The sequence below is a fragment of the Triturus cristatus genome, chromosome 3_1, assembly GCF_964204655.1.
Source record: "Triturus cristatus chromosome 3_1, aTriCri1.1, whole genome shotgun sequence".
Lineage (NCBI taxonomy): Eukaryota > Metazoa > Chordata > Amphibia > Caudata > Salamandridae > Triturus > Triturus cristatus.
This window is the reverse complement of record NC_140583.1, coordinates 440,770,480-440,797,884: the sequence shown is the minus strand read 5'-3', so window position 1 is coordinate 440,797,884 and position 27,405 is coordinate 440,770,480. Positions and strand designations below refer to the sequence as shown.

General features: G+C 47.2%; 1 protein-coding gene across 1 annotated transcript in view; it reads left to right on the top strand.

The window, feature by feature from the left end:
• The window catches only part of ATP8B4 (ATPase phospholipid transporting 8B4 (putative)), a 3,731,093-nt gene that overhangs the window by 440,996 nt on the left and 3,262,692 nt on the right, over positions 1 to 27,405 (top strand). Inside the window, exon 3 of the mRNA XM_085644229.1 lies at positions 5,394 to 5,507. Within this exon, the coding sequence (XP_085500355.1) occupies positions 5,394 to 5,507 (114 nt within the window). The remainder of the gene's footprint in view (positions 1 to 5,393; positions 5,508 to 27,405) is intronic.

Below are 27,405 nucleotides of genomic sequence, written 5' to 3'. Positions count from 1 at the left end.
GCTAATCACCGACTGCAAACGCTTTGACCACATCTCCCCAGCCCTTAAGGCCCTTAAATGGCTGCCCATCGAAGGCAGATCCACCTATAAGATGGCATGCATTACGCACAAAGCCCTTCACCAAAAGGCCCCACTGTATCTCACTGATAAACTCAACCAAGCAGGCTGCACCCGACCGTTGAGAAGCACCAACGCCCTCCTCCTTGTTCCACCCCTGACAAAATAGAAAACCACACAATCTCGCTCTTTCTCTGGATATGCCCCCAGCATCTGGAATGTCCTCCCTAAAGACCTGCACTGTACCCCCTCCTACATCAGCTTTAAAAAAGACCTCAAACTGCAGTTGCTCAAGAAATATTGGGGTCCATAATCCTTTCCTTTCCCTACTTTTCCCTTCTCTCTCCCTTCCCCTTCTTTTCCCTCCCCGCCTTTCCCTTTTCTTCCCCTCTTCCTTCCATACTCCGTCCCCTTTAATTACTAGCCCCCACTTCCTTTGTCTATTTTTCTCTACTCCCATTCACGCCTCCCCGCCCTCCACCCTCCTACCACCTAGCCTCCCTCCATCTCAGGCTACTATATATAATTCAACTACATGTATCCATTTTATTTATGTTTCATTTCTCTTTTGGTTTGACATATGCTAATTTGTATTATGATACTTGTTCTTCCTATTCTGACCTATGTGATCTCTACGTTATTAACAACTGTATTATGCCTGTACTATCTTCACTCATGTAAAGCGCTCTGATACCCCCGGGTCCAGCCAGCTATATAAAACGTTTAAAATAAATAAATAAATGGCAATGCATCTCAAGTGTAGCTGCAAAATATTAGAGGCATACAGGTTTGTCCGTCAATCAGTGCGCACTCGGATGTTAACTGGGAGCAAGACATCACCAAGGGCCTCATGTAGGTAGCCAAATACCGGTCGGTAACGGCCGATTTTCGGTAAATATGCCGTTACCGACCGGTATTCAGACAAGTGAGATGTAGGAGTCCAAAAACCACTTTTCGGTAAATATGAGGCGGTAAATACCGATTCATATTTACCGAATTCCAAAATACCGAATCAGATTTACCGAATACATAATTAACGAATCGGTAAACATGAAGTGGTAAATATGAAGTGGTAAAATTTAAAATGACATGTAGGAGCACTCGGTAATTAAGAAATCCAGGAAAATCGGTAAATAAGAGTCGGTAATTAACACGGATTGAAAGCAGGTGGTAACCATCAACAATGCATATAGGCAAACCCAAAATGCAACAGCGTGGACAACATGGCCGCCATGTACGTCATTGCAAGGCGCCTACGTCTACAGGCAGCAGGACTGAGGGTGTGGCGACGGGAGGAACAAATCTACAGACAGCGCATCACACTATTCCAGCTGACTGATGCAGAGATACATGAGAGGTACAGGCTACACCCCGAAACCATCATGGACTTAATCAGGGACCTTCACCCACTCCTGGACCAGCCAATAAGAAGGGCGCACGCCATACCCCCACATGTGCAGGTGCTCTGCAGCCTACATCTGTTGGCATCCGGCAGTTATCAGGTGGTGATAGCTGCGGTGGGTGGGGTATCCCAGAGTTGCCTGTCACGTTTCTTCAGGAAGTTCCTGGATGCCATGATGCAGAGAATGCACCACTACATAAGCTTCCCAAACACACAGGCTGCACTGCAGAAAACAAAAACAGACTTTTATCACATGGCACAGTTCCCCCATGTCATCGGCTGTATTGATGGTACACACATCCCAATCTGTCCACCAGCTGAGACAGAGCACATCTACAGGAACAGGAAGTCCACCCACTCCATCAATGTGCAGGTGATCTGTGATGCAGGGAACATCATCACAGATATTGTTGCAAAGTTTCCTGGGAGCACCCACGACTCTTACATCTTCCAGAACAGTGGGATCTACACACGACTGAGTGCCGGAGAATTCGGAGAGGGATACCTGCTAGGTAAGTAACAGTGACGCCCCTTGAAACATGCAAATCATAGTGTATAGAGGCATGTTACTGATGGTTCCCTTTTACTCATCCAGGCGACAGTGCATATGCATGCCGGTCATTCATCCTCACTCCCTACCTACACCCAGCAACCCAGAGTGAGAGACGATACAACGTGGCACATAAAACAACACGCAATGTGGTGGAGCGCACGTTTGGACTACTGAAGAGCAGGTTCCGCTGCCTGCACAAGAGCGGAGGCGCACGCCAGTACAAACCCATCACCTGCTGCAAGATTATTGCCACTTGTGCAATGCTGCACAACCTTGCCACGAAAAAAGGTACAGATGTGGAACTAACATATTTTGAGGACAACGAGGATGAGTCAGGCCAGCCAGAGGGCAACGCAGCTAGAGTGCCAACTGCAATCGATGGGAGAGAGAGACGGGCAGAGATCACATGCAACTATTTCTGAGTAAGTGAGGGGACACAGCGAGTTGTGAGAAGTACTGACGTAGTTTTAATGTGGCACCACGCCATGAACACATGAACAGGCCAATCAGGCAATATACCATCTATACAAGGAGTATGTCCAGGGTTACGTCACCCAATGGGAAGTGGCTTAGCAGGGCTACATCAATGTTTGCGCATACGCGCTGCAGTGGTGGATTGCACGGCCTGTGCATCCTCACTAGAGCCAACCCCAAGCCGCCTGCTGCTCCTGCGTGCCTCTGGGACGGGGGGTGTGATGCTGCTGCTGGTGTCGATGCTCTCCGCAGCATCCCCTGCAGCAGTTGTCGACGCCTGACTAGTCATTAGCACCCCTAGTGCACTTGTCACCTGCACCATCCCCCGAGACAGGTCGCTGCAGCACTGTGTTAGGCCCTCCTGCATCGTCACAGAGCGCCGGCACAGTAGAGAAGTCGCAGTTGCCAGACGGTTGAGTGCCCTGCTGGTAGTGTCCCTTCTCTGGCGTTCCCGGCGCCGTGCTTCGATGTCAGCATCTAATTTGCTGCACAACTGCTGGATTGACTGGGACATGTCCCGAATGCCCGCAGCCATGCCGCTAATGTTACTGTCCATGTTGACTAATGTTGTCCTCATCACCCGCATGTGCCTCTGGACTGACATGACTGCCTTTGATTGCAGGCGCTGTTGCTTCAACATTTGGCCCTCGAGACCCAAGAAGACACCATGGCCGTCAGTGGGTGCTGGTGGACTCTGGACACGCGACCTGCGGCGCCCTCTTGCTCCCGTCTGTGCTGCCTGTGAGGTGTGGGGCACAGTGGCATGGCTCCCTTCCTGGGGCCCGGTGCGGTCTTCTGGGCCCATGCTGTCGTCTGACGAGGTGTCTAAGGCTCGTAGCCTGGCTGCTGGACGCCTCCTCATTCTCACACCTGCAAGCGGAGATGTGGCCGGTGATTCGAACATGAGTGGCGATGCTGGCTCTGGTTGTGGTGATGCTGGCTCTGGTTGTGGTGATGCTGGCTCTCGGTGAGGTGATGCTGGCTCTGGGTGCGGCGAGGCTGGCTGTGTTGGTGGTGCGGCTGCCAGTGGGCCTGCTCCCTGGTCTGTACTTGTGCTGGCTAGAGGTGATACTTGTGGCCGGTGTGCCGTCTCTCCTGCAGCATGCCCTGTCCTGCATGATGTCACATCTGTGGACAGAAATACAACATTGGCTCAGTGTCCCCGAAGGGCTGCATTGCAAGCGTCACAATAAAACATTTCACATTCCAATATGTCCTCTGTCTCCTTGTGCCTCGAGTGCGTGACATGCCTTGTTGCCCTGTAACATTTACGTCATGGTTAGTGTTGCCCTGACTACATCTCCCGGAATGCATTGCCTGTCTGCACTGACACGTGTGGACTGCAGTGTGATTCTCGTTTCACAATGGGGGATGTGGGATAGGGGTAGGGGGGGCTACATTGCTGTGCTTTCGTCTTACCTTGGTGTGTTGCGGCTCTGGCAGAGCTGTCGGCGTCCCCAAGACCCACGACGCTCTCCTGCTGGATTGTGGCCGCCACCAGCTCCTCCAGTTCGGTGAGGACAGGTGCCCTGTTGGTTCCACCTCCGGTCTGGCTGGCCTCCTTCTGGATGTCGCCCATCTTCCTCTTGGTTACAATCCTCAGGTCATACCAGCGCTTTTTGAGGACCTCAATGTCCCTGTGGGTCACTCCCACAGCATTGACCTGCGCCTGGATGGCCAGCCATATGTTGCGCTTTTCCGCCTCAGGCACTTGCAGGGATTGCCTTCCAAACAGCTTCTGGTGCTGCTTCACCACCTCCTCCACCAGCACCTGGAGTTCCTTGGGGCTAAATTTCAGCTTCCTCCTCCTTTCCCCTCCGTCTTTCTGTGTTCTCTGGCTGGACATGCTGTTCGTTTACCCGCTCGCACATGCAACGGCTCCCTGCCTCTCCTCTGCACTCCAAGCCTCTCCAGGGTCGGCTAATTATGTACACCTGCCTGGGTGTGGCCACTTCGGCTAATTGTGTACACCTGCCTGGGTGTGGGCACTTCCTGGTTGGGTGGGCTGTCGTTGCACAGGATTAGCTGTTTCGTCAAGTCATGTGATTTTATTTACCGAATCCGTACATACCGATTCGGTATTTTCCGATTCGGTAAATACCACCTCGGTATTTTCCGATTCGGTAAATACCACCTCGGTATTTTCCGATTCGGTAAATACCACCTCGGTATTTACCGATTCGGTGAATTCCGATTCGTGATTACCGAATGTTACCGAATCGGTAACTGTTACCGAATTTTTACCTACATATAACTTACCGGTTCTAATTTACCGATTCGGTACGGCTCGGTATTTAAGAACCGGTAAATTTTATTTACCTACATGAGGCCCCAAATGCCTCTATTGAAGGCTGAATCGTGGATGACGACGCTAACAAAGCAATGTCTGAAAAGGGCCGCCACAAACACCTCTCTAAGTATTATTTTTACTTATTTACATAAGCGATGTCAGACAGCTACTCTCTAGGCCAGACTTTAGCTAATATGAGAATGGGTAAAACCAATCTACTTTTTAGCCTGCAGTAGAAATTGCTCAGAAAACTTTTTCAGCCTACACACTCTGATCTGACTGCTGTTTTTTTATGAACAATTTTCTACTGTAGAATATAGGTGCAAAGTGCAAAATCGAACACTCAGGCCCATATTCCGGAAATCGCAAGACTTGCCAAATCGAAGTCTTTGTCTAAGGCAGGAGCAAAGCCACATCTCAACATGTCTGCAAGAATCGCAAAAATGTTTCGGCTTGTTTGTAGATTATTCTTTATTAAAAATAAAATTATACATAATGGCATGTTTAAAGTATTCTCTTTGCCTGAAATTTACAGGATCAATTTTAATCTGATTTCTTGTAACATAGTCTATGAAAATGTTTTGTATTTATTGGCACATTCTCGTATTTCGTTTCAGAATAATCGCATCAAAACATCCAAGTACAACATCCTGACTTTCTTGCCTGTTAATCTGTTTGAACAGTTCCAGCGAGTTGCAAACGCATACTTTCTCTTTCTGCTAATTTTACAGGTAAAAGTAATTTTATTTACAGATAAACTCTATGTTGGTATTTCACTAGTTACCTGATTATATTAAAGCTGTACCCACTTTACAAAACATTGATAAAGCCAATAGCGCTGATTTTAATATGTTAATGAATTCAAGCACAGCATGTACATTAAAGCCAGGCCAATTGACATTACAAATGCTAGATGACCCTACAGTGAACACAAGCCTGCAGTACCACAGGCTGCTAATAGGCGTCCAACACGGAGAAGAACTCTCCTGCTTGTTGTCCCGGTATTAAACGGAGTAGCTGAGCTACCATTTCTTACAATGGCACAGAAAAGTAATTGTGATATAATTTCAAAAGTATTTAATAAAAGTTCTATATTTAAGAAGGAGCCTAGTGACACATACAACCTACAACGTAAAAGGAAGAAGGGCTATAGTGTACATATGAACCGCAACATTTTATCGAGACTGTATTAGCACAAACAACGAGCAAGATGGATAAGGACCATAGTGGAACATAGAACGCATGACATAGAAGGAACTGGCGAATAAAACACATTATATTGAAGAAGGTCCACAATGACACTTGAATGGCATGCTCACAGTGGAAAGAAACCAGCCAATCTGAACTTGAGAAAATAGCAGGAGCTTATGTAGAGTAATTCTGTAGCTCATCAAGAAACATATGTATCAATAACCTTTGCCAGGTGATATTTTTAATGAAGAAACATTTTTATGTAGCGTTTTTTCCACAACAAAAAGTCTCATTAAAATGAACGCATGACCATAATACAGAGCATGTACATGATAAATGTTTAGATTTTACTTCAATTTAGCATTTACTTACACTGCAGAATGTGTTGCTTATTGTGTGGGAAGCTTCCATTTCAAAATGGCTTCTACATTAACCAGAATAAAGGATATCCTACCTCATGTATTGAAGCGGAGGCACCTCTTAGGAGGCAGAATGATATTCCAAACAGCCAATAGAATTAGGCGAGAAATGTTAATTCTTAAGCCTAATATATTTATTTTGTTTCGATGAGCAGAGACAAAGGCCTGGCAGACAGCTCAGCCGTCAAGCTCGTCCTAAAGCGGCGGCACCTTTAACTCGGGTGTAAACCAAAGCCACTATTTTCTGTCATGATAAAATTGTGCGAACATAACTTTTTTGAGAGGTTGGTGGATCATAGAAAATATTGTTGCACGCATTCATTAATTACTAAACTAGGCCGTTGAGACTTTGTTTTTTATGTTATCCTTTGCTACATTTATTTTAAAATTAATATAACAACAAAAAATAAATTTTGGCACTGCCAGTAAAATCACCAAGGCATAGATATGCACAAAATAGTTTGTTGTCAGGTGAAAAATGTGGTATTTTTATGAAAATCGTGCATGTTGCTAAAAATAGGTTTTTAGTGGTCACCTGTCTGTAAATTATACATGAGGTATTGTGAACCCGTTCAAATCGAGGGGCACACCCAGAAAGATTTTCTTAGCCCCCAAGAGGACATTGCTTACTGCATCCTCTTCTGAGGAAAGGGCTACCTAAAGGTGTCTCTCACTCTTCCCTATGGTAAGTTAGGCTCATTTAGATTTACCGTGATATGAGTCAGGCTGCCCTTTCAGACAAACTCTCACCTGCATGGGTTATTTGTAAAAGTATAGGCCCTTACTCTGATTACTAAAAGCAGTGGACACACTCCATACTTGGTATTTATAATGATCTGTTATTTATTATGCATAATCACACAAAAATCATGTGTATCAGTAAAAGGGAAATTAATATAGTAATCTCAGCAGCCATATTAAAAAACAAAAGGAATATTTAAAAAAACCAAAGCCTCTTCTATCACACTTCCCCATTACCTATAACTATTAGTCTAACCTCGACCTACATGTACATCTATTTCTATCCATATTTGTATAATGGGTAAATTCAATATATGGTGGAACATTAAAAATAATTGTGAGTTGTTCGACTTGGCCCTTTCTGCAGAGCCATCCCTGAACATTTTGCTTTCCTACTGGCCTTTTTTCTGACATGGTGTTGGTGGTTCTAGGACTCTGGGCACTTTAACACTGCTGTCCAGTGTAAAGTGCGTGTGCGCTCTGTGATGACAATGGTAAAGATTGGTCTACACCTGTTTGGCATATTTAATTTAATTTACCTGTCAGTCCCTTGTAAAGTGGTATCTCATATACCCAGGGCTGGTAAATTAAATGCTACTGGTGGGCTTGCAGCACTGATTGCGCCACCCAGTAGCCTTTCAAACCTTTCTCAGGCCTCTTCCATTGCAGGGCCTGTGCGTGCAGTGTTACTGCCGCTGTGACGTGGCACCTAAAGTGTGTGCCATGTCTGTGACCCCCCCTTTTGTCAGTCACCCCTAAGGTGGGCCCTAGCTAGCCCTATGGGCAGGGTGCATTGTAGGTAAAAGGTAGGACATGTTCCTTAAGTGTGTGACATGTCCTGGTAGTGACAAACAGCCATTTTGGTTTCTCATTACTGTGAGGCTGCCGTCCCATAGGATTGCATTGGGGATTCCCTGATAAGTGTTTCAGTGGTAATTCCTGATATGAGAGGAGCAGCGTGGTCAAGTCTGGTATGTTTGGAATAGTAATAATAAATGCTACGCAATGGTGCGCGCAGATTTATTATAACTATTTTAGAAATGCCACTTCTAGAAGTTGGCATTTCTGTGTGCTATGTGTCTGCCTGCCTGATGTGGATTACATGTCTGGCTTTTGAGTGACATGGGATGGTGAGGTGTGTGTGGCTCCAGGAGGGTAAGGGTGAGTCAGCACTAGGCTGAATAGGGCATCTGCATGTGGAGTAGTGGGAGGAGTAGTCCCCTGACCCTGAATAGGTTGTAACTGCCTGGGTGAATGCTGGCTCCGCACCCCTGTGGTGTGTCTGATGACGAGCCCCCACCTGACAAAGGGGAAGAGGAGCCCTGTACACAAAGTGCTCCAAAAAACCCCAGAACCAGCTCAGGCTGGTTCCCCCAAGCCCTGTGCCAGGGCAGACAAAGAAAATGGTGTATATATACTGGGGCTGTGACCACATGAATGTTGTGCTGGTCCTGTGCTTACTTGGATGTGCTGCTGCTGGGCCCCAGGAGGAACTGCTACAAGGGACTGCCTTCCTGCTGGAGGGCCCTGTGTACTGGCCTGCCTGGGCCCAGCTGTGTTTCCCTGGAACTTTGTGGACCTAGCGCCTCGTGAGCGCTATCTATCTCTCCCAGGACGGGGAAAATGCTGGGGCTTCACAGTGCTGAGCTGCCCATCGTGGAAGAGGGAAGCCCCGGCGTAGGTTTTCCCCCGTGCTGCTAATGAGGCGGGAGATCACCCCGCATTGTTGCCTTGTTTAGCAGGTGCCCACCCTGCATTTATGCTTTTTAGCGGGTGCCCACCCCGTGTTTGTGCATCTTTGACGGCGGGAGCCTACCCCGCATGGATGCCGGTCTAGCGGGAGCCTACCCCGCATTTTTGGTGCTCCTGTTGACGGGAGCCCGCCCCACGTTTATGCCTACTTCCAAGCAGGAGCCTTCCCAGTGTTATCGCCGGTGTGGCGGGAGCCCACCCCGCACTTTGAAATTTCCAAAGGAGCTGCCGCGATTGAGTGCGGCGACCCGGAAGTCAGGCAAGAACCACCTGACTGTGGGCGGGGCCTGCCGAAGGAGCTGATCGGAGCCTCGCGGGCTCTACTTCCGCCTTCCCCCGTAGCAGAGAAAGGAGAAGGCTACCCGGAAGCCAGACAGAGGAGGACGTGGCCCCCGTGTGCCGGTGGGAGCCCCACGGGACTAACTACAGAGCCGGAGATCTCTTCAAAGCAAGGAGAAGAGCCCCGGTGAGTGGGACTGCGATGCGAGTCTGTTGGGGGCCGGCCGAGGCACTTTGTCGGTGCCTGGAGACCGGAGGAGGTAGAGACCATCGAGGAACAGACCCGGTGAGTGGGGCTCCCAAGGCACAGTGGTGCCGAAGTGAATTCCCTCAGCTGCACCGCCCGTTAGCGGCAGCTGCAACGTGGAGGCAATCCTGGGTGTAGGATCCCAGAAGGGGCCCACCAGGCAGTGTTAGGGCCAGTGCTAAATTATGTTTTTGGTCACTTTGGGGTGCCGAGATTGGCACCGGAAGAGCCCCATTAAAAAGGGGGCTCTCAGAGCATAGTGAGTGCAGTTTGGTTTTCACAGCTGCACCGCAGTACGGGACAGCTGCAACAAAGGGGGCAAGTTTGTTGATTAGCTCCCTGAGTAATGGAGGGGGACCGAAGAGGCACTAGTAGTGTCAGGGCCTGATCCTTCTCCTCAGCTGCGCCGCCGTAGTGGGCAGTTGCACCGAAGGGGCCATTTCTTTTTAGATGAGGAAGGGGTGAGTTGCACCCCACGCCACAGCGCACTTGCGCACTTTGGTTTTGCTGTATTGGGAGCCAGAGGGCTAATTGGATAGCCCTGGACTAAGCCCTGACATTTGGGACAGAGGGCACTTGAGCCCCAGAAAAGGCTAGTTGGCCTAGGGTCAGTTTTAGGTTGGTAGGGCGCAAAGCCCTAATGTGATGCCCCTTACATCATGTGTTTATGCCTATGATGATTCATGCTTATGAGGTTATTGCATAATGTGTTTATGCTGGTGAGGCTTAATGCGCAATGTGTTTATGCTAATGAGGTTTGGGCCTAATGTGTTTATGCCTATGACGATTCATGCTTATGAGGTGTTTACATAATGTTTTTATGTTGGTGAGGCTTAATGCTTAATGTGTTTATGCTAATAAGGTTTGGGCCTAATGTCATGCTATGATATTTTAGGATGGTGTCTAATGCTGAGGTCATTATTGTACCAGTAGTTGCTGGTTGTGTCTTATATTTACTACCTGCATTTTCGTGGTTCTGACCGTGGCCCGATTGGCCTGGTCCTGTATATAATCCCCTGTGAATATTGCCTAGTGGCTGTTGGCAGTGTAAATGTGTGCTTGTGTTTCTAATGTGTTTATGATAATACAAAGGCTATTTTTGATATAACCTTGTTTGGAGTTTCTTTTGCGATGTGCTTAGTGTGTTGCTGCTGTGTGTGTGTTGCGCAAACGCTTTACCCATTGTCACTGGTATAAGCCTGACTGCTCGTGCCAGGCTACCAAGGGAGTGAGCAGGGGTTATATTCAGCGTGTAACTCCCTTGCCCTGACTAGAGTGGTGGTTTCTGCCTGGCTTTGGCGCAATCCTTAGCCAACCGGAAATCCCATTTCTAGCATGAGTCCACAGACTTGTCACACTGGTCTGTTTTAAGCATGGAAAAAGAAGTGCTTTCTCATGTGTAAGGCCATATATTGTATCTCGTTCTAAAAATCAATGAGACACTTTTGTTGCAGAACTAATCAAGGTGGTATGGTCTGACCCATTCCCATTTTACATTAAAGACAACAGCCATGGCTGATATAAACAAGAGCTAAATGTTTTATTTTTTTTAATACATTTTTTTTGTCCTCATATGTCTGATCAGTATATAGATGGAGATAAAAGAGGTTTCCAACTTATTCACTTGCCATCCGTATGAGGAGATACCCGGGCACTTCACTAGGGAGGGAATGGATTTTAAAATTTGGGATCTCTGAACTTATAAAGGAAAAAACTGGATAAATCTGGAGGGCCATACGTAAGTGTACGGAAAAGCGGCAAAAGATTGGGAGAGTCTTTTAACAACTGCCTAAACATTTTCAAATGAAGCTAAATGTTAATAAAAACGTATAGAAAATCAGCTACAAAAGTTACTTTGCAGAGAAAATTTGAGCTGTGGAAATCTAGACTAGGATACTTTGTTAAAATACTGAAAAGTATGCACTCTCCTTCTTTTGCACAAACAGAACATTTTTGGTTCAAATAAATTGTGTGAATCCTTATCCAACTTATTCAATGAAAAAAAATCGAAAGTAATTAACATTTTAATTTGATTTCAACTTATGAAACTGGAGTTCACGATCCTCAGTTTAGTCTTGTCTCTTTGCTATTTGATTTTTAACCATTGCAAATTGACTCAGTTGAAGCCTTGATGTTATCAATTAGAGCCGGGTCACTGTTGGACCTTTGTTCAGCTTCCTGTTTTCACCTGGTGGTCGGTGTCCTTGCGCCAATATTAACAGATATGTAATCTGTCAACTTGGTCTGCAATATGTCCACAATCATGAAAGGAAGCACAAATACTTCCTTTTGAGGTCGAGCCTAGGCAGCGCATGCACTGTCTGGAAGACCTGTTGTAATATATATACCAAGTATAATCCCGCCTGCTGCTTTCATTGAGTCACTACAGTGTTGCTCTGCTTTTCTGGGTCCTTATTGGTTGGCGCTCCTACATGTTACTTCTGTTTCATGTCTAGTAGCACCGACCAACTACAGTTTAGTTGCGCTGTAGGGCTCTATCAGTTTCCTTTAGGGACTACTTCAGCTTTTTCTGTTATCACCATGGCGCCTGCTTCATGGTCCGTCATGCGTATATGTTTAATATGCATGGGCAGCGCGTTTCATCTTGTAGTACGGGCCCCCTTTCATCATTACTTTTACATTGCCAAATACCATGATCTCCTTCACGGGCGTGCGCTTTGAAAGCAGCCAGTAGCTTTTAGCGTTAACAATTCATAGTCTGATTTCACTGATGTTGCTTTTCATTTTGTTCACCACTCCCCCCCCTAATCAAGTGGAAGGTTTTAAACTCTAATCTTACCTCCCGTCGTAAATATCCTAATCATTCAGTTGCTACCGTGTCACAAAAGACGGTCTCGATCACCTCCTAAGAATCGGTTCTGCAGCGGATGAGACCATCTGCTGCTCTGGAACTCATCACCCAGCTGTACGTGAGCCGACCTTCCTGGTTGTGCGCCCTAAATCGTTGTTTGTATTTGTCAGTTTGTCACTCTTAAAACCATGACAGTAATTTTATCAGGGAGTGCGGGGCACCCAGCTTCTCACTTGCGCTTTCACATTTTGGGGGGTTTATGTCCGCCTGGGGGTGGGGTGTTGGATGTGTGGCTTGCGGGGAGGCCCGCAGTGATTGAGGGCTGAGAGCCTGGGCTATAAGTAACGCAGATGCTTCCTGAGAAGTTGCCCATTTCGGTTCTTTAATGAGCCAGCTGGTGAGGTGGACATGAGGAAATAAATAATGTACCTCGATGTGTGGCTCTTATTGCGCCTATATGTCTTCTCACTGCTGCTTCGCCGTGCTAAATTGAGTATGCTGGTCTCGCTGCTGACTTAAACTTGTGACCCAAATTCCAGATGGCCTCTACACCTGCACGATTAAGGCTCGGATCCGAGGAAGGATTGGTGGGGAGGCCTGTAGGGGAGTTCGGAGCTTAAATGTAAGAAAACATCAGTGCATTCTGGGAGATGCAGTCTTAGCGTTCACTTCAATTGAGCACTTCGGATCAGCACACCTGGTAACAATGAAATGTAAGAGCAAAGTCCAGGAAGGTAAAGTGGTTGCCTGGTGACATGGACCCACCTGACCACCCTAGCAGTCTCACGCTCTCATGTGGGATATGAATCATGTGGTGCAGTTTCCTCGCCCAGGTCAGCTAGATGCAAAAGTAAGTGAACGCCTATCCTGTTGTCCCTGTGACCAGAGGTGATGTGTGCAGGCACACACCGCCCAGGCGAGCCTTCACATGTGTTACTCTCTGAGAGATGCTCTGCTGCTAGTTAAAACCACGTCTCCTTCCCACTGACAAAGTAAGCGTTTAGTCTTGTGATGTTCTTTGGAATTACTCCATAATTGGTGGGCACCCTTTCCCCTCCATTCCTTCCGTTACCGCCGGTATTCGAGGCTGAAATCTCCTGATAAGTCTGGGAGGTACTGGAGGTGCTTAGTGGTCAATGGGGGGTGTAGCCTTACTGAATTGGCCATGACTCACATAATAGATGACGCACTAAAAATCTTTGATCAAAACAAAGCCTGTCTGCTAATCCTTATTGATCTCTCTCTGTCGTTCAACACCGTCAAACATGACAATCTTCTCGATCTTGTGAAATATAGAATGGGTCTATCAGGTTCTGTTCTAAATTGGTTCACCTCTTTCCTCCAAAATAAATCCCAAAGATTCAAGGCCAATCAATCCTTGTCTACAGCCGTCCCAGTCACTTTAGGAGTACCGCAGAGTTCATCCCTCTTGCCCACACTATTCAACCTTTTCATGGAACCACTCACTGAAATTCTCTGTTCCTCCAATATCCACTATCACATGTACGCTGATGATACACAACTATACTTAAAGATCACCTATCTGGATGACATCACAATTCGCAATTCAATTCTTCAAAAAACCCAGACTTGGCTGGTGGAAAACCACCTGAAATTAAACACGCTCAGACTGAATTCCTCCTAATTGCAACTCCCAACCAAACTACTAACATCGAAGAAGGGTTTAAACAACTAACAGCGCTCAACTGCCATCCTCATATTTTTGACCCATCAAAATCGCTGAGATTAATACTTGACAGAAATCTAAACATGCAGAAACATATTAGTGCTGCAACAAACGGAGCAAACATTCAGATGAATAGCTTGAGAGAATTAAAACCATTCCTTCCCGTAAATGACTTCAAACTGGCAGTTCAAGCACTAGTAATACCAAGACTAAACTATGGGAGTTGCAACCCTTTGCGGTCTTCCCAGATCATCAACGGCCCCTCTAAGAGCCTCGCTCAATTCAGAGGCTAGGCTCATCATGGGCTCAAAAAGAAATTGTCACATTACCCCGACCTCAGAACTCTTAACTGACTACCTTTCAAAGCTAGAATTCATCTAAAAATCACCTGCATGACTCACAAAGCCCTACATCACAATACTCTGAGTTACTTGGCCCAGAAATTGGTGCTCTCTAGTGGCAACAGATCCTTCAGAAGTACCACCAGTCTTCTTCTGAAACCTCAGCGCTTTGCCAAAAAGAAAACATACAACTGTGCCTTCTCTGGAATCGCTCCTAGGATTTGGAACGCACTGCCCGCGGAAACCAGACGGAATCCTTCTTTTACATCTTTTAAGAAAGAAGTAAAATCCTTACTCTTAAGGAAATTCACATGAAACATTGTACATATTGCCCTCAATTGATGTTTGTATTACAAGACTTAATTATGTAATTCTGTGTTCTTTTTGTTTCCTACTTTCGGCCCATGTATAGCGCTCTGATGCCCGCAAGGGTAATTTTCGCGCTATATAAAACCTTCAGAATACATAAGGGGCACCTGAGAGGTTTTTGGGGGCATGAGCGGGTCACGCGTCATCATTAGTGCCCAGACAGACGTGGGAGCGGTAGTTCTCCTGCCATCCTAGGGTTACTGCTGTCTACGTGGATTTGCGCATCCAGGGGTTAGAAGAGGGCATCTATCAGTGATAGGACTAACACCGTAGGCATGCACACCGAGGGGCTTACAGGAGTTGTACATCATTTTCAGGGGTTTCTCGGTGAAAATGGAGCCACCCCTCCATTTGAAGGATTTCTTAGCACAGGGGCCAGTCTAGCGGCAGATAGCACTCAACCCACCACTCCATGGAGGTATCAATACATATGTAATGTAACCCTACGAGCAGAGGAGCCCGCTTACTTCCCCCCGCAAAGTACATAGGTAATCCTTAGGGTAGAACCAGGCGGCGGACTCCTCTGGGACACACAGATGGAGCCTTGGAGCTGACAGAGACCTACTCTTTCCCTCTCAGGATCTCTTCAGTAAACAAGCAATCCTAGGGACAGAACCAGACTGCTGACTCCCCTGGAATCCACAGACCTCTCTCTCCTCCTTCTCGGCAGCTCCTCAGTAAACAAGTAATCCTGGGGGTAGAACCAGGCCGCTGACTCCCCTGGGATCCACAGACCTCTCACTCCTCCCTCTCTGGGTCTCCTCAGTAAACAAGTATTCCTAGGGGCAGACCAGGCTGCTGACTCACTTGGTACACAGTGGGGTGAAGCTGTCCATAGGCCATCCTCCGAGGGGCACTGCGGTGCATGGTGGTCCTGGTGATTCTATTACTGTTAGGGCTAGGAGTCTTGGGCAGATCATGTGACACCTTCAAGAGGTCTTGTTTATATATCGACTTAGGAGCTGAGGCATGTTAGTGTTCCTTGGTGCTAGTGCTGGAATGCAGGGGGATCCCGCTGGATCCGGGATCTGGCAGCTATTGTGCAGTCAGATCAGGGATCTTGCTAGCCTCAGTGAAATATGCTGAGTTTGCAGACACCGGGATGCATCCATCATCACCTGCATGTTGTCTATCTTTCATATGTGAGCAGCAGCCTGTCTGTGGTGAAAGGGCTTCATTAGTTTCACTTCCAGCTGGGCCCAAAACAAAGGCCTAATTTAAAGGTCCAAATATGCTGCACAAATAAATGATGGATGGAATGCTGAACGAATCAAACACTCCCCTCCAGTCTAGAGATCTGGGTTAAATCAATTGTTCCTTTGCTTACCGTGCCACACCATTTTACCCAGCCACATGCAAATCAGTCTTGACCCTGGTCCTCAATTTAAAGGTCCATCAGCCCTCCTCTTTAGGTCGAGCATGGGCAGCGCATGTGCTGCTCTGCGAGCCATGCTATATTGGAGTATGTAATAGAAGCCTTGCCCATATTTGTTATAGGCTTGTATCATTGTCCTTTGTGAATGCTGGCTTCTGATTTGTTAACTGGCTTGTTAGTCCCCCTTTAGTACCGCCTTGTCTTCATTCATAACCTCCCATGAAGACTGGCCCTTTTACTTCGGTTGATACACGGTGAGTCTTTTTTAGTCTGTGAGCACTATTTTCTTTAAATAGTTTCTCCTACTGCAGGCACAACATGCTTTCGTGCAACATTCAGCGCTCCATGCGTGCTTTCACTTTCTAAGCCGCCCGGGACAATGGTTGCTGCTTCTTTGGATAGGTCTCGCATTTACAAGCGTTTGAGCTATTGGCATTGTACATGGCAATGCCTTTTATTTATGACTTAATTATAAAAACATATAAATAAAAGGTATTGTCATTTATAATGCCAATAGCTTAAACTCTCGCAAGCTGACCAACGTTTCTCTCTAGGGGTCGGCCATCTACTTATAAAAGCAATGGGCTGGTCTTGACCATCTATATTAAGTAGTGAAAGAACAGCTCCCACACCCAACTCAGAAGCATCTGTCTGGACAATAAACTCTTTGGAGTAGTCTGGACTTTTCAGAATAGGTGCACTGCACATGGCCTGCTTCAGGTCATCAAATGCTTTTTGACAGCTTACTGTCCACTGAACTTTCTTTGGCATTTTCTTGGAGGTCAAGTCATTAAGTGGTGCCACAATGGACCCATAGTTCTTAACAAACTTTCTGTAGTACTCAGTCAGGCCCAAGAAAGCTCTGACCTGAGTCTGGGTAGTTGGAGGAGACCAGTCCTTTATGGTCTGGATCTTGCTCTGCAGTGGTTGAACCTGACCCCCACCAACTAGGTGGCCCAGGTACACAACCTTGCTCTGCCCTATCTGGCACTTAGTGGCCTTGATAGTGAGGCCTGCCTTTTGCAGGGCCTCTAAAACATTCCTCAGGTGGACCAGGTGATCCTCCCAGGTGGAGCTAAAGACAGCAATATCATCAAGATAAGCTGCACAGTAGTCATCCAACCCAGTAAGGACTTGATTCACCAACCTTTGGAAAGTGGCAGGTGCATTCTTCAAACCAAAGGGCATTACCACAAATTGATAATGTCCTCCTGGGGTCGAGAAAGCAGTTTTGGCCTTTGCATTCTCAGCTAGTCTGATCTGCCAGTAGCCTCCTGTCAGGTCAAATGTGCTCAAAAACTTAGCAGCTGCCAGTCTGTCAATGAGCTCATCTGCCCTAGGTATTGGGTGGGCATCTGTCCTAGTGACAGCATTGAGACCTCTGTAGTCCACGCAAAACCTCATCTCTCTCTTACCATCTTGGGTGTGAGGTTTTGGCACAAGAACTACAGGACTAGCCCAAGGGCTCTCTGAAGGTTCAATGACTCCCAGCTCCAACATCTTTTGTACCTCAACTTTTATGCAGTCCCTGACATGGTCAGGTTGACTGTAGATTTTACTCTTCACAGGCAGACTGTCACCAGTGTCCACCTCATGGGTGCACCAGTTTGTCTGACTTGGGGTCAGAGAGAACATAGGTCTGTAGGATTGCAGAACTTGTCTGCAGTCCTGTTGCTGATGGACAGTGAGGCTGTCAGAAAAGACCACACCATCAACTGAGCCATCATCAGGGTTCTGAGTCAACAGGTCTGGGAGAGGGTCACTCTCTTCCTCCTGCCCCTCATCTGTAGCCATGAGTAAGCCCATGTCTGCCCTGTCAACATATGCCTTCAATCTGTTGACATGAAGCACCCTGTGGGGGCTTCTGGGAGTCCCAAGGTCCACCAAGTAGGTGACTTCTCCCTTTTTCTCAACAATAGTGTGGGGTCCAGACCATTTGTCTTGGAGTGCTGCTGGGGCCACTGGCTCCAACACCCACACTTTCTGCCCTTGCTGGTAAACAGTCAGCACAGCCTTTTGGTCATGCCGAGCTTTTTGGAGTTCTTGGCTTCCCTCAAGGTTTTTAGAAGCCTTCTTCATATACTCTGCCATCCTGGAGCGGAGACCAAGTACATAATCCACTATGTCAAGTTTGGGTTGTCTGAGAGGTCTCTCTCATCCTTCCCTTACTAAACATAGGGGTCCTCTTACAGGATACCCAAACAAAAGCTCAAAAGGGCTGTAGCCAACCCCCTTTTGTGGGACCTCTCTGTAAGCAAACAGAAGGCAGGGTAAAAGGATGTCCCATCTTCGCCTAAGCTTGTCTGGTAAACCGTTTATCATTCCCTTTAGGGTCTTGTTGAATCTCTCCACAAGCCCATTGCACTGTGGGTGATAGGGTGTGGTGAACTTGTAGTTCACGCCACACTCCTTCCACATTGCAGTCAAATATCCTGACATGAAGTTGGCACCTCTGTCAGAAATGACCTCCTTTGGAAAGCCCACTCTGGAGAATACTCCAAGTAGGGCCCTTGCCACAACAGGAGCTGTTGTGGTCCTCAGGGGAATAGCTTCTGGATACCTGGTGGCATGGTCCACTATCACCAGTATGAATCTGTGCCTAGATGCTGTTTGTGGGTCTATTGGTCCTACAATATCTATGCCCACTCTCTCAAAGGGAACCCCCACCACAGGTAGTGGTATGAGGGGGGCCTTTGTGGTGCCACCTGATTTGCCACTGGCTTGGCAGGTGACACAGGAGCGACAAAACTCCTTGGTATCTTCTGACATATGGGGCCAGTGAAAGTGAGGGACAAGCCTGTCCCAAGTCTTGTTCTGGCCTAAGTGTCCTGCAAGGGGAATATCATGGGCCAAGGTAAGAAGGAAGCCTCTGAACTTCAGTGGTATGACCAGCCTCCTGGATGCACCAGGCTTGGGGTCTCTAGCCTCTGAATACAGCAGCCCTTCATCCCAATACACTCTATGGGTACCTTGAGCATTCCCTGCAGCCTCAGCAGCAGCCTGCTGTCTGAGGGGTTCAAGAGAAGGGCAGTCTAATTGTGCCTGCCACAGATCTGCCCTTGAAGGTCCCCCTGTCCCAAGAAACTCAACCTGATCAGGTTCAAGTTCTTCTAGGACAGTTCCTTCAGGGCTCTCAGGATCATCCTCCTGTGAGGGCTGATCCACTACCTGAGGCAGGGGGGAAGGCACAGCCTTTACCCTACTGCTCTTTCTCTTGGGTTGTGACTGGTCCATGGTTCCAGGATCCAGCACTTGTTCAGTGTTGCACTTTTTGGCCTGTGACCTGGTCACAGCAAGGACATGTGCATCTATCCCCAGCATTTCTGCATGGGTCCTATACTCCACTTCAGACCAAACTGAAGTTTCAAGATCATTGCCCAGTAAACACTCCACAGGAAGGTCTGAACTAACAACAACTTTCTTGAGGCCAGTTACCCCTCCCCAGGAGAAGTTAACAATTGCCACACTATGGGAGGTAGTGGCATTGCTAGCGTTGGTCACTAGGTAGTTCTCACCTAGTATGATCTGTCCAGGGTCCACAAAGGCAGGTGTCACCATTGTGACACTAGCCCCAGTGTCCCTGTAGGCCTGAGCCATTTTCTCATTGATAAAAGGAGTCTGTCTGTACTTGCCCATGTTACTGGGGCCTATAGTAGAGGACAAAGCTATGTCCCCATCACAGATCAGAACAGCCTGAGTAGGTATCCTGACTAGGCCAGAATCCTCCTCAGTTCCCAGGGTTAACCCTACTACACCCTTTTGCTGGGAACCACCACTTACAGCTGAACTAGGGGGTACAGTTGCCTTAGGGGCAATGGTGGCTGGGGTCTTATCCTTTTTGGTGCACTCACTAAGCCAATGTGAGTTTGACTTACAATAGTTGCACCATGGATTCTTTTGGCCATCTTTCTTTTTATCCTTTTTGGGATCACCCTCCCCCTGAGCCTTTTGGGGGCCTGGTGAAGACTTCTGTTTTTTTTGTTTCTGATCATTACCCGTCTGGTCTGCCTTTTTCTGATCACCGCCCTGGTTCTGTTTTTTCTGCTTAACTCTAGTCCTGACCCATCTATCTGCCTTCTTTCCCAATTCTTGGGGAGAAGTCAGATCAGAATCAATCAAGCGTTGATGCAGTAGCTGGTTTTGACAGTTGTTAAGGATTTGTTCTCTCATGATCAAATTATACAATCCTGTATAGTCCTTAACCTTACTTCCCAATAGCCAGCCTTCCAAAGCCTTAGTGGCACAATCTACAAAGTCAGTCCAGTCCTGAGTCTGTGTCTTCTGGGTATCCCTGAACAACAACCTGTATTGTTCAGTGGTTAGGCCAAACCCATCAATTAGAGCACTCTTCAGGACAGTGTAATTGTCAGCATCCTGATCACTAACTGTGAGGAGCTTGTCTCTACCTTTCTCAGAGAAGGAGAGCCACAAGATAGCTGCCCACTGACTTTGGGGTACCTGCTGTACTTTGCAAGCTCTCTCCAAAGCAGTTATCCATTTGTGGATGTCATCCCCACACTTGTAGGGAGGGACAATCTTGCCCAGGTTTCTATTATCATAGGTCCTGTCTCTATCCTTAGGGATATTGCTGCCACCAGTGGGTTCTAACCCACTTAACTTTTGCTCTCTAACCAGAGCAAGCTTCTCCTTGACAAGGGCAAGTTCTTCCCTCTCAATCCTTAGATTAGCGTCCCTCATTCTGGCTTCATGCTCTTTTCTCTGGTGGGAAGTCATTCCCCTGTGAGAAGAGGCATTAGAGATGCTAGAGACATGGGAGTGGATGGATTCCCTTGAAGGGGATCTGTCTCTCCTGTTTCTCTGGTTAAGTCCACTTGGGGGTCTGAATGGGGGGAGCCCATGCAGACTCCCATGTAAGCTTAAATTAGCCTGGCTAAGTCTTCCTACTTTGACCTGACTGTCTACCTCTTCATCTGAAGTCCCATCTGACTCATCTGTAGCGGGTAGACCCTCCCCTGTACCTAGGGTACCAGCCTGGGAGGCCCTAAGGGCATCATACTCCTCTAGGATCTCTACTAGCTGAAGGAGGGTAGGGTTTGCACCCTGTTTTAACTTTCTGGAGGTACACTGTTGTCTCATCTCCTGAAAAGTTAGGGTATCATATCTAGAGGGGATCTTTCTAAGACCTACCCCTCCTGAGAGAGAATCTACTAGATCTCCTCCCAGAGACATGATCTAGTGAGGGTGTGGTGTGTGCACCTACCTACACTAGTTGTATCTACTCAACCTCTCTAGTAGTTGTAGTCAGGGTGTGTTAGGCCCTTCAACCTACAACAACTAAGTCCAGTAGGACTTAAGTATTATAATCTATGTTATATGTACCTAAACAATATCTGTGTGATCTTTCAATTTAGTATCTCAAGATTACAATGGTATTACAACAGCAAGCTCAGATCCCAACCGCTGCTCACCAATGTGAGAAGTTGGCCTGATATATGATGTCACTAGTTCTAGTGTACACCTTGTATCAGTCCAAACAACCCTTATGGTTGCAAAGTCAACCTTATAGACCAGCTATCCTAGTGGTAGCATGGACAAGAGCAGTCTTAGGCTAAACTCTGAATGGCATGTGAAGCCAGCTGTTATACCATTTGTAACCCCTTGAATACCAAATGAAAGGACACCACAACAGATATATATATATAAAATAAAGTGTATTTATTCTAGTCAAACCCTCAGCACTCTTTATGAGATTCGAGGTAAGTACAACACAGTCTTATTCAAGCATACATTAAGTCACACAGGTAAGTAATACAGTTAGGCCCTAGGGGCCACGCAAACCATATACTAAGTAAGTGGTATAAGGACCACTGTCACGGAAAAAAGATAGGCCTAGGCCTAGGGAATCGCTGGGGCTACACTATACTACCCAAGGTTAGGAAGTGGGAGGCCCACGGGATTCAGGTGCAGAGTGGAAACACTCACGCGTAATGCGTATAATCGATAGAAATAGTACAGTTCAGAAATAAGCAGTTTTAGGACACTTCTGGTATAGCTAGAAGTCGAGACTCGGAAACTAGACCCTAGGATAGTCAATACCCTTGTGAGCACCGGAGTACCCAAGTTACCTAGCCCACGAGCTGCGGGTGCATAGGTGTGAACTTGCGTCGGGTTTCGTCGTGGACTTCTATGGATGCCTGAAGGAGAGTTGCTGACAGGCAGTCAGTGAAGAGTGTCCGGTGGATCCCAAGGCCGGGATCAAGAAGGAAGGATACCGGCAAGCAGAAGGGACAGAGTCTGGGTCACTAGCCAGTGACCACGTGGAACCAGGAAGGAACCAGGCGATGTCGGGAGATTGCAGGTGAAGAGGTGAAGCTTGTCGCAGCAGCCACGGGTACCAGGAGGCGTCGAGGACGACCAGGACCAGGAGGCAAGCTGTCCCACGAAGGCTCGTGCTGTCGGCGGCGTCGAAGTCGAACTAGGACTCACCAAGCCTTGGCAAGCGGAACCCACGAAGAATGGAGGACTTGCTTCTGGTGCAGACCAGGAAGGTCTGGGGTGCTTCTCTTTTGCAGAGGAGCAGGAGCCAGTCTGGAGGAGCCAAACCAGCAGTGGAAAATCAAAGGTGTGTTGTCGCAAAGGCTGCTAGCCAACGGGCAAGCAAGCAGACAGACGCGGCAAGCAGGAAAATGCAGAAGGGCCCCACGAAGGACTCGTGGAGTGTGGGGGGCTGATCTTCGGTGCAGATGGTGCTTGGGTTGGGGCTTCTCAATCCCCGGTGCACAACTTCGAGGGTGCCTCAGAAGCTGCGTTGGAAGATACTCGCCACTTTTCCCAGGTAGCCGGTCCCACGTCTCTCGTCACCTCCACGGATCTCAGCTCGGCTGTGGATGTGGATCAGGGTCGGAGAAGTCTGGGAGTCAAGGCTCTGGTCGGGCTCTGCAGTCGGTCCCTCGTAGAACTTTAGCAAAGCAAAGGGTAAGTCTCTTGATGGTGCCTGTTCGCACAGGGTGACCACTCCTTGGCCACAAGGGAGATTCTTCAGTCTTCTTCTTTCGTCGAATGTCGAAGGTCCAGAGTTTCTGTTCAAGTTGCAGGTTCAGGATAATCTTTGCTCCTGGGGCCCAGCTACCACACTTATACTAATCTGGGGGGCTGGGTTGCCTGCTAGGTCACGCCTTATGGGTGGGACCTGGGAGGGGGGTGGTTACACCCCCTTCCCTTTGTCCAGTTTCGCGCCAGGACTGGGGCTGGAGTGCCCCAGCACCGGTTTGAACTGGACTATGCATGGGACACCTTGTGTGCCCCAGGCAGTGTCTAGTTTCTTTCATCCCTCCCTGCCCCAATGCACTAAGGCCTGTCTGGGGTGGTGCTCGCACCTCCCAAGGCAGGAAACCTATTGTCCAAGCCTCCCGTGCCGGGATCACTCCCAGCAGCAGCAGGTCCGACTTGTGTCGTGGCAGCAGCATCCATTTTGTGATGCTGGGGCTCTGGTTAACTTTAACCGGGTAAGTAGGTTTCAACATGTTTTCTCCCTCTAGAAGGGAGGGATACTATCCTCATCCCCAGAAATGGGATGCGGGTATTATTCCAAAGTGTTAGACACCTTACACGACATGTTTTGATAAAGCCAAACCATAGTTACCATAACCGTTTAAGATTATAAGGCACTTTATGGTATGCTATATCATAGAACAGCTATAAGGACATGGTTCCGAAAGCTGCAGACATGCTCAGCTCATGCTAGAGCACTATCTCACATGTTACCAAGCACTCTGCCTCCAGGATTGTTAAGGCCTGCCATAGGAGTGGCTGATAGGTACACATGGGTCTATATATAAAGTAGGTATAGGAATACTACACCTAAGCAATGGGTTATTACACAACCTTGCCCCAGCTGAGTGATCAGCCAGTTGTGTCATAATGGAAGGCCAGGCCAGGGGTGGCATAATACATGCTGCAGCCCCTGGTAGGCCTAGGGTACACCTATGCCCTGGGTACCTAAGGTACACTGTACAGGGGCCAATAAGGTGATACTATCCAATGAGGTTATGCACCTAAAGTACATAGTATTAATTTAGAGAGAGAACAGCAGGGCTGTGGGTCTGATTAGCAGGCCCACAGCCACATCTAAGTCGAAAACCAGTAAAGCAAAAAGCAAAAAGTGGGGGTGAACATAGAAAGCAGACCCTACTCTCCTACACTCAGAGCCTGAGAATTCACTCTTTTTTTTTTTAGGAGCTTAGTTTAAGATGGTTGATGCTCATCCCTTTTATAATATCCTTGAAGATGTCATTAGATCAGTTCCTACATTAAGGGCACTGTAGGCAAATGTCTTGCAGCACCGCCACAAAAGAGCACCATATTTAATAGCCTTGTTGTTATGACAGTTGAACACCACCAGTGCCAAATTTAATTATCCTGGGACTTTGAAATCTTTGAACTGACGCTGGTACCAGGCCATTTTTGTTTTCTCAATGCATTCGTTGAGGATGAGAGTGATGTCCAAGTTGAATACAAGTGACTTGGCATTAGGTCATAGCGGGGATTCAAAGCCATCAGAACTCGTGCCATTGAGCCAGGTTTGTACTATTCCTTGTTTGTTGTCCTTGGTAAATCTCCATAATTCTGTCATGGTGAGGTTGAACTTCAGGTAAATGCTGGACATCTAGGTGAGGATTTAGGTGAAGTCAGTGCTTGTGTCCTTGGATGTCTGGAGTGGAAAAATCTTTCAAGTAGAGATGTGTGTCATCCACTTATTGTTTCATTTTGGATGATTATAATGGTGAGTAGAGACCCAATGCACTCCATGTAGAGGTTAAAGATTACGGAGGACTGTATGGAACGTCTGCTCCCAGAGAATAGGGATCCAGATCCTCATAGACCCAGAGATGCCCAATGTCAGCGAACTTGTGTGAGAAAGGTAGGAGGAGAACAATTGAAGGACATTGCAAATAAATTCCATTAAAAAACGTCTGGGTGTGGATGAGCGTGGGATGCTCTATGGGGTGAAAGGTAGCCAGGAAGTTCAACAATAGTTGGAGACAGGGGCCATCTTCATCTATAGCCAAGCATTCTCTAGTATCTAGAAGGTAGATGTGTCTGTGCTGCAATGTTTTCTGAAGTCGCATTGGTAGTCGTGCAGGAGATGGTTGATGTGATTTTCAACTTGCAGATGAAGGGTAGGTGAGTAAATGGGCCTATATAGCTGGCGAGGTCATCCGGGCCTAGTGAAGGTTTCTTTGGCAGTGGGAGGATCTGACCTGTCTTGAGAGCTTCTGGGAACATTCTTTGAGTGAGAGAGTGTCTGACAATGGTGAATAGAGGTGAGAGAGGTTCTCTGGAGAGAGCTTTCATGAAAGATGTTTGCAATCATGTTCGTAGGAAGTGGCTTTAGGAACTTTGATTAAATTGTCGAGATCTGCAAGGAATAGAGCTTTGAAGGATGACCAGCATAGGATACTACAAGAATGGTGGGTCTAGCAGGAGAAGCAGGCTTGGTGTTGTAATGTGTGTTGGAACTTGTGCATATTTTTGCACTTTAGGTTGCAGTAGAACAAGGGTTCTTGTCCAAGGGCCTTCCTTATCGTACTAGGCCCAAACAGGCAATGGCATTGAGGACAACGGCACAAAGGGATGCCCTGAGCTGGTGATTGAAGAAGTGAGAAGGCATGAAGTGTCGCTTCCTACAGAGGTGGATGCTGGGAAATGCTAAGATATCACTTCCTATGGAGATGGATGGTGGAAATTAAAGTCCTCTTGTCTGCGTTTTAGTTGAAAATAGTTTTTATTGTGTCTAGACAGAGGGCCTGATTTATAGCGTGGTGGATTGATTCTCCAACACAAATTTGACAGATATTCCATACACCGTATTAGAAGTGGCAAAGAATATAATGCATATGTAATACAGCAGAAGGGTGATCCATCATATTTGTGAGACAGTATCTTGGAAAAAAGAAGAGAGGGGGAGGTCATAGAAAGGGTAGTGGCATGAGACTGACAAAAACCCAAAACCCCAGCGATTCCCCACGGGTTGTGGTCCAGTCTCCTATCCCAAATGGTGTTCTAACTAACACTGTTCTACCTCTGAACCAACAGAATCCCAATGACGATCTTGTCAAAATGGAAACACTAGTAAGGTCATTAATATTGCCCCTGATCAATTGAACGAAACTAATCAAAGCAAAATTAGATCAGTTAGAGTTAATGGCTCAAGGGAACACATCAAAACTCAATGCGTTGATTAAAAGCATAGAAAGCAAGGATGTTAGAGTCCCTCCCACTGTACCCTCAGGAAATGCTAGGAATGCTAAAGCCGCTTATTCTGTGACAGATGTAAATGCCGTAGTTCAGAATACTCAACCAGCCACAGGGGAAAAAGGTGTAGCAATTAGAAAAGCTCAACGCACTGAGGTAGCCATGGTGGTCGCCTCTAAACAGGCTCCTAATCCAAAGCAGGTGGTCAGACAGTCTTTGAGTGATGCACCCCAGGGCAGAGAAGTGCCAAGAAAGAGGCTCCCATGTGTAAATCTCCCCCGTTATCTATGACTTTCACTATTATCTTAACAGGGGTACCAGAACTTAGCCCAGAATCCCACGAATCAGATAGGGAACTTAAGAATAAAGTCATTTTCTGGCTTAGTAAGAATAGGAGATTCCCCCTGGGCTCTAATATATCTTAGGTGTGAGGAGAGTGGCTTGGTTAGGCCATAGTACTAAGGATCTCGAGGGAGATTGTATAATTGTTAACCTTAGCGATCCTTGGGCTGTAGACTATATATGTAGGGAACCAAGGTTTGGCCGTTCAGGTGATATCCAGTCAATAGGCCTTCATTATTACTACCCCTGTGTGAATCCTGGTTTGCCACGTTTGTCACGTTTGTCACAGAATTCTGGTAGGGGCAGGCAGACCTTTTGGTAACAACAGATTGGATTGGGTAGCTCAGTATCTACCGCTAAGAAATAGGTTCGACCCACTCATGGGATTGGAGGGGGTGGATTGACTCCGGAACTATTGCATCTCTAATAGCGGGGTTAAAGATACGTCTAGGGATATGGCTGTTAGCCCCAGGAGGAAAAACTCAGATGAAGCAGTTGGTTTTTGGGTAGAGACGGTTAGCAATATAAATCCATCTTGTAATCCGTTGATTGTCCCCATAGTGGCGTACAAGGGAGGGAGAGGAGAGGTAGAACAAAGAGCAACGGCACCTTTGGGCATAGAAAATACTTATATGGCAGTAAATCGGAGTGGGAGAGACAACACCAGACAGTTAAAATTGGCACCTCCTGATGCAGTAATTAATCCTGTAGGAATAATTCAGGGTGAGAGTGATGTGAACCAGCCGAAAGTAACAATATTCTTGGGGAAAGAAGATAGTCTGGCTGAGGGTTGCCCTTTCCGCTTGATCTCATGGAACATAGCTGGTTTTTCTCAGAGGCTGGAGGACCCGGTGTGGTT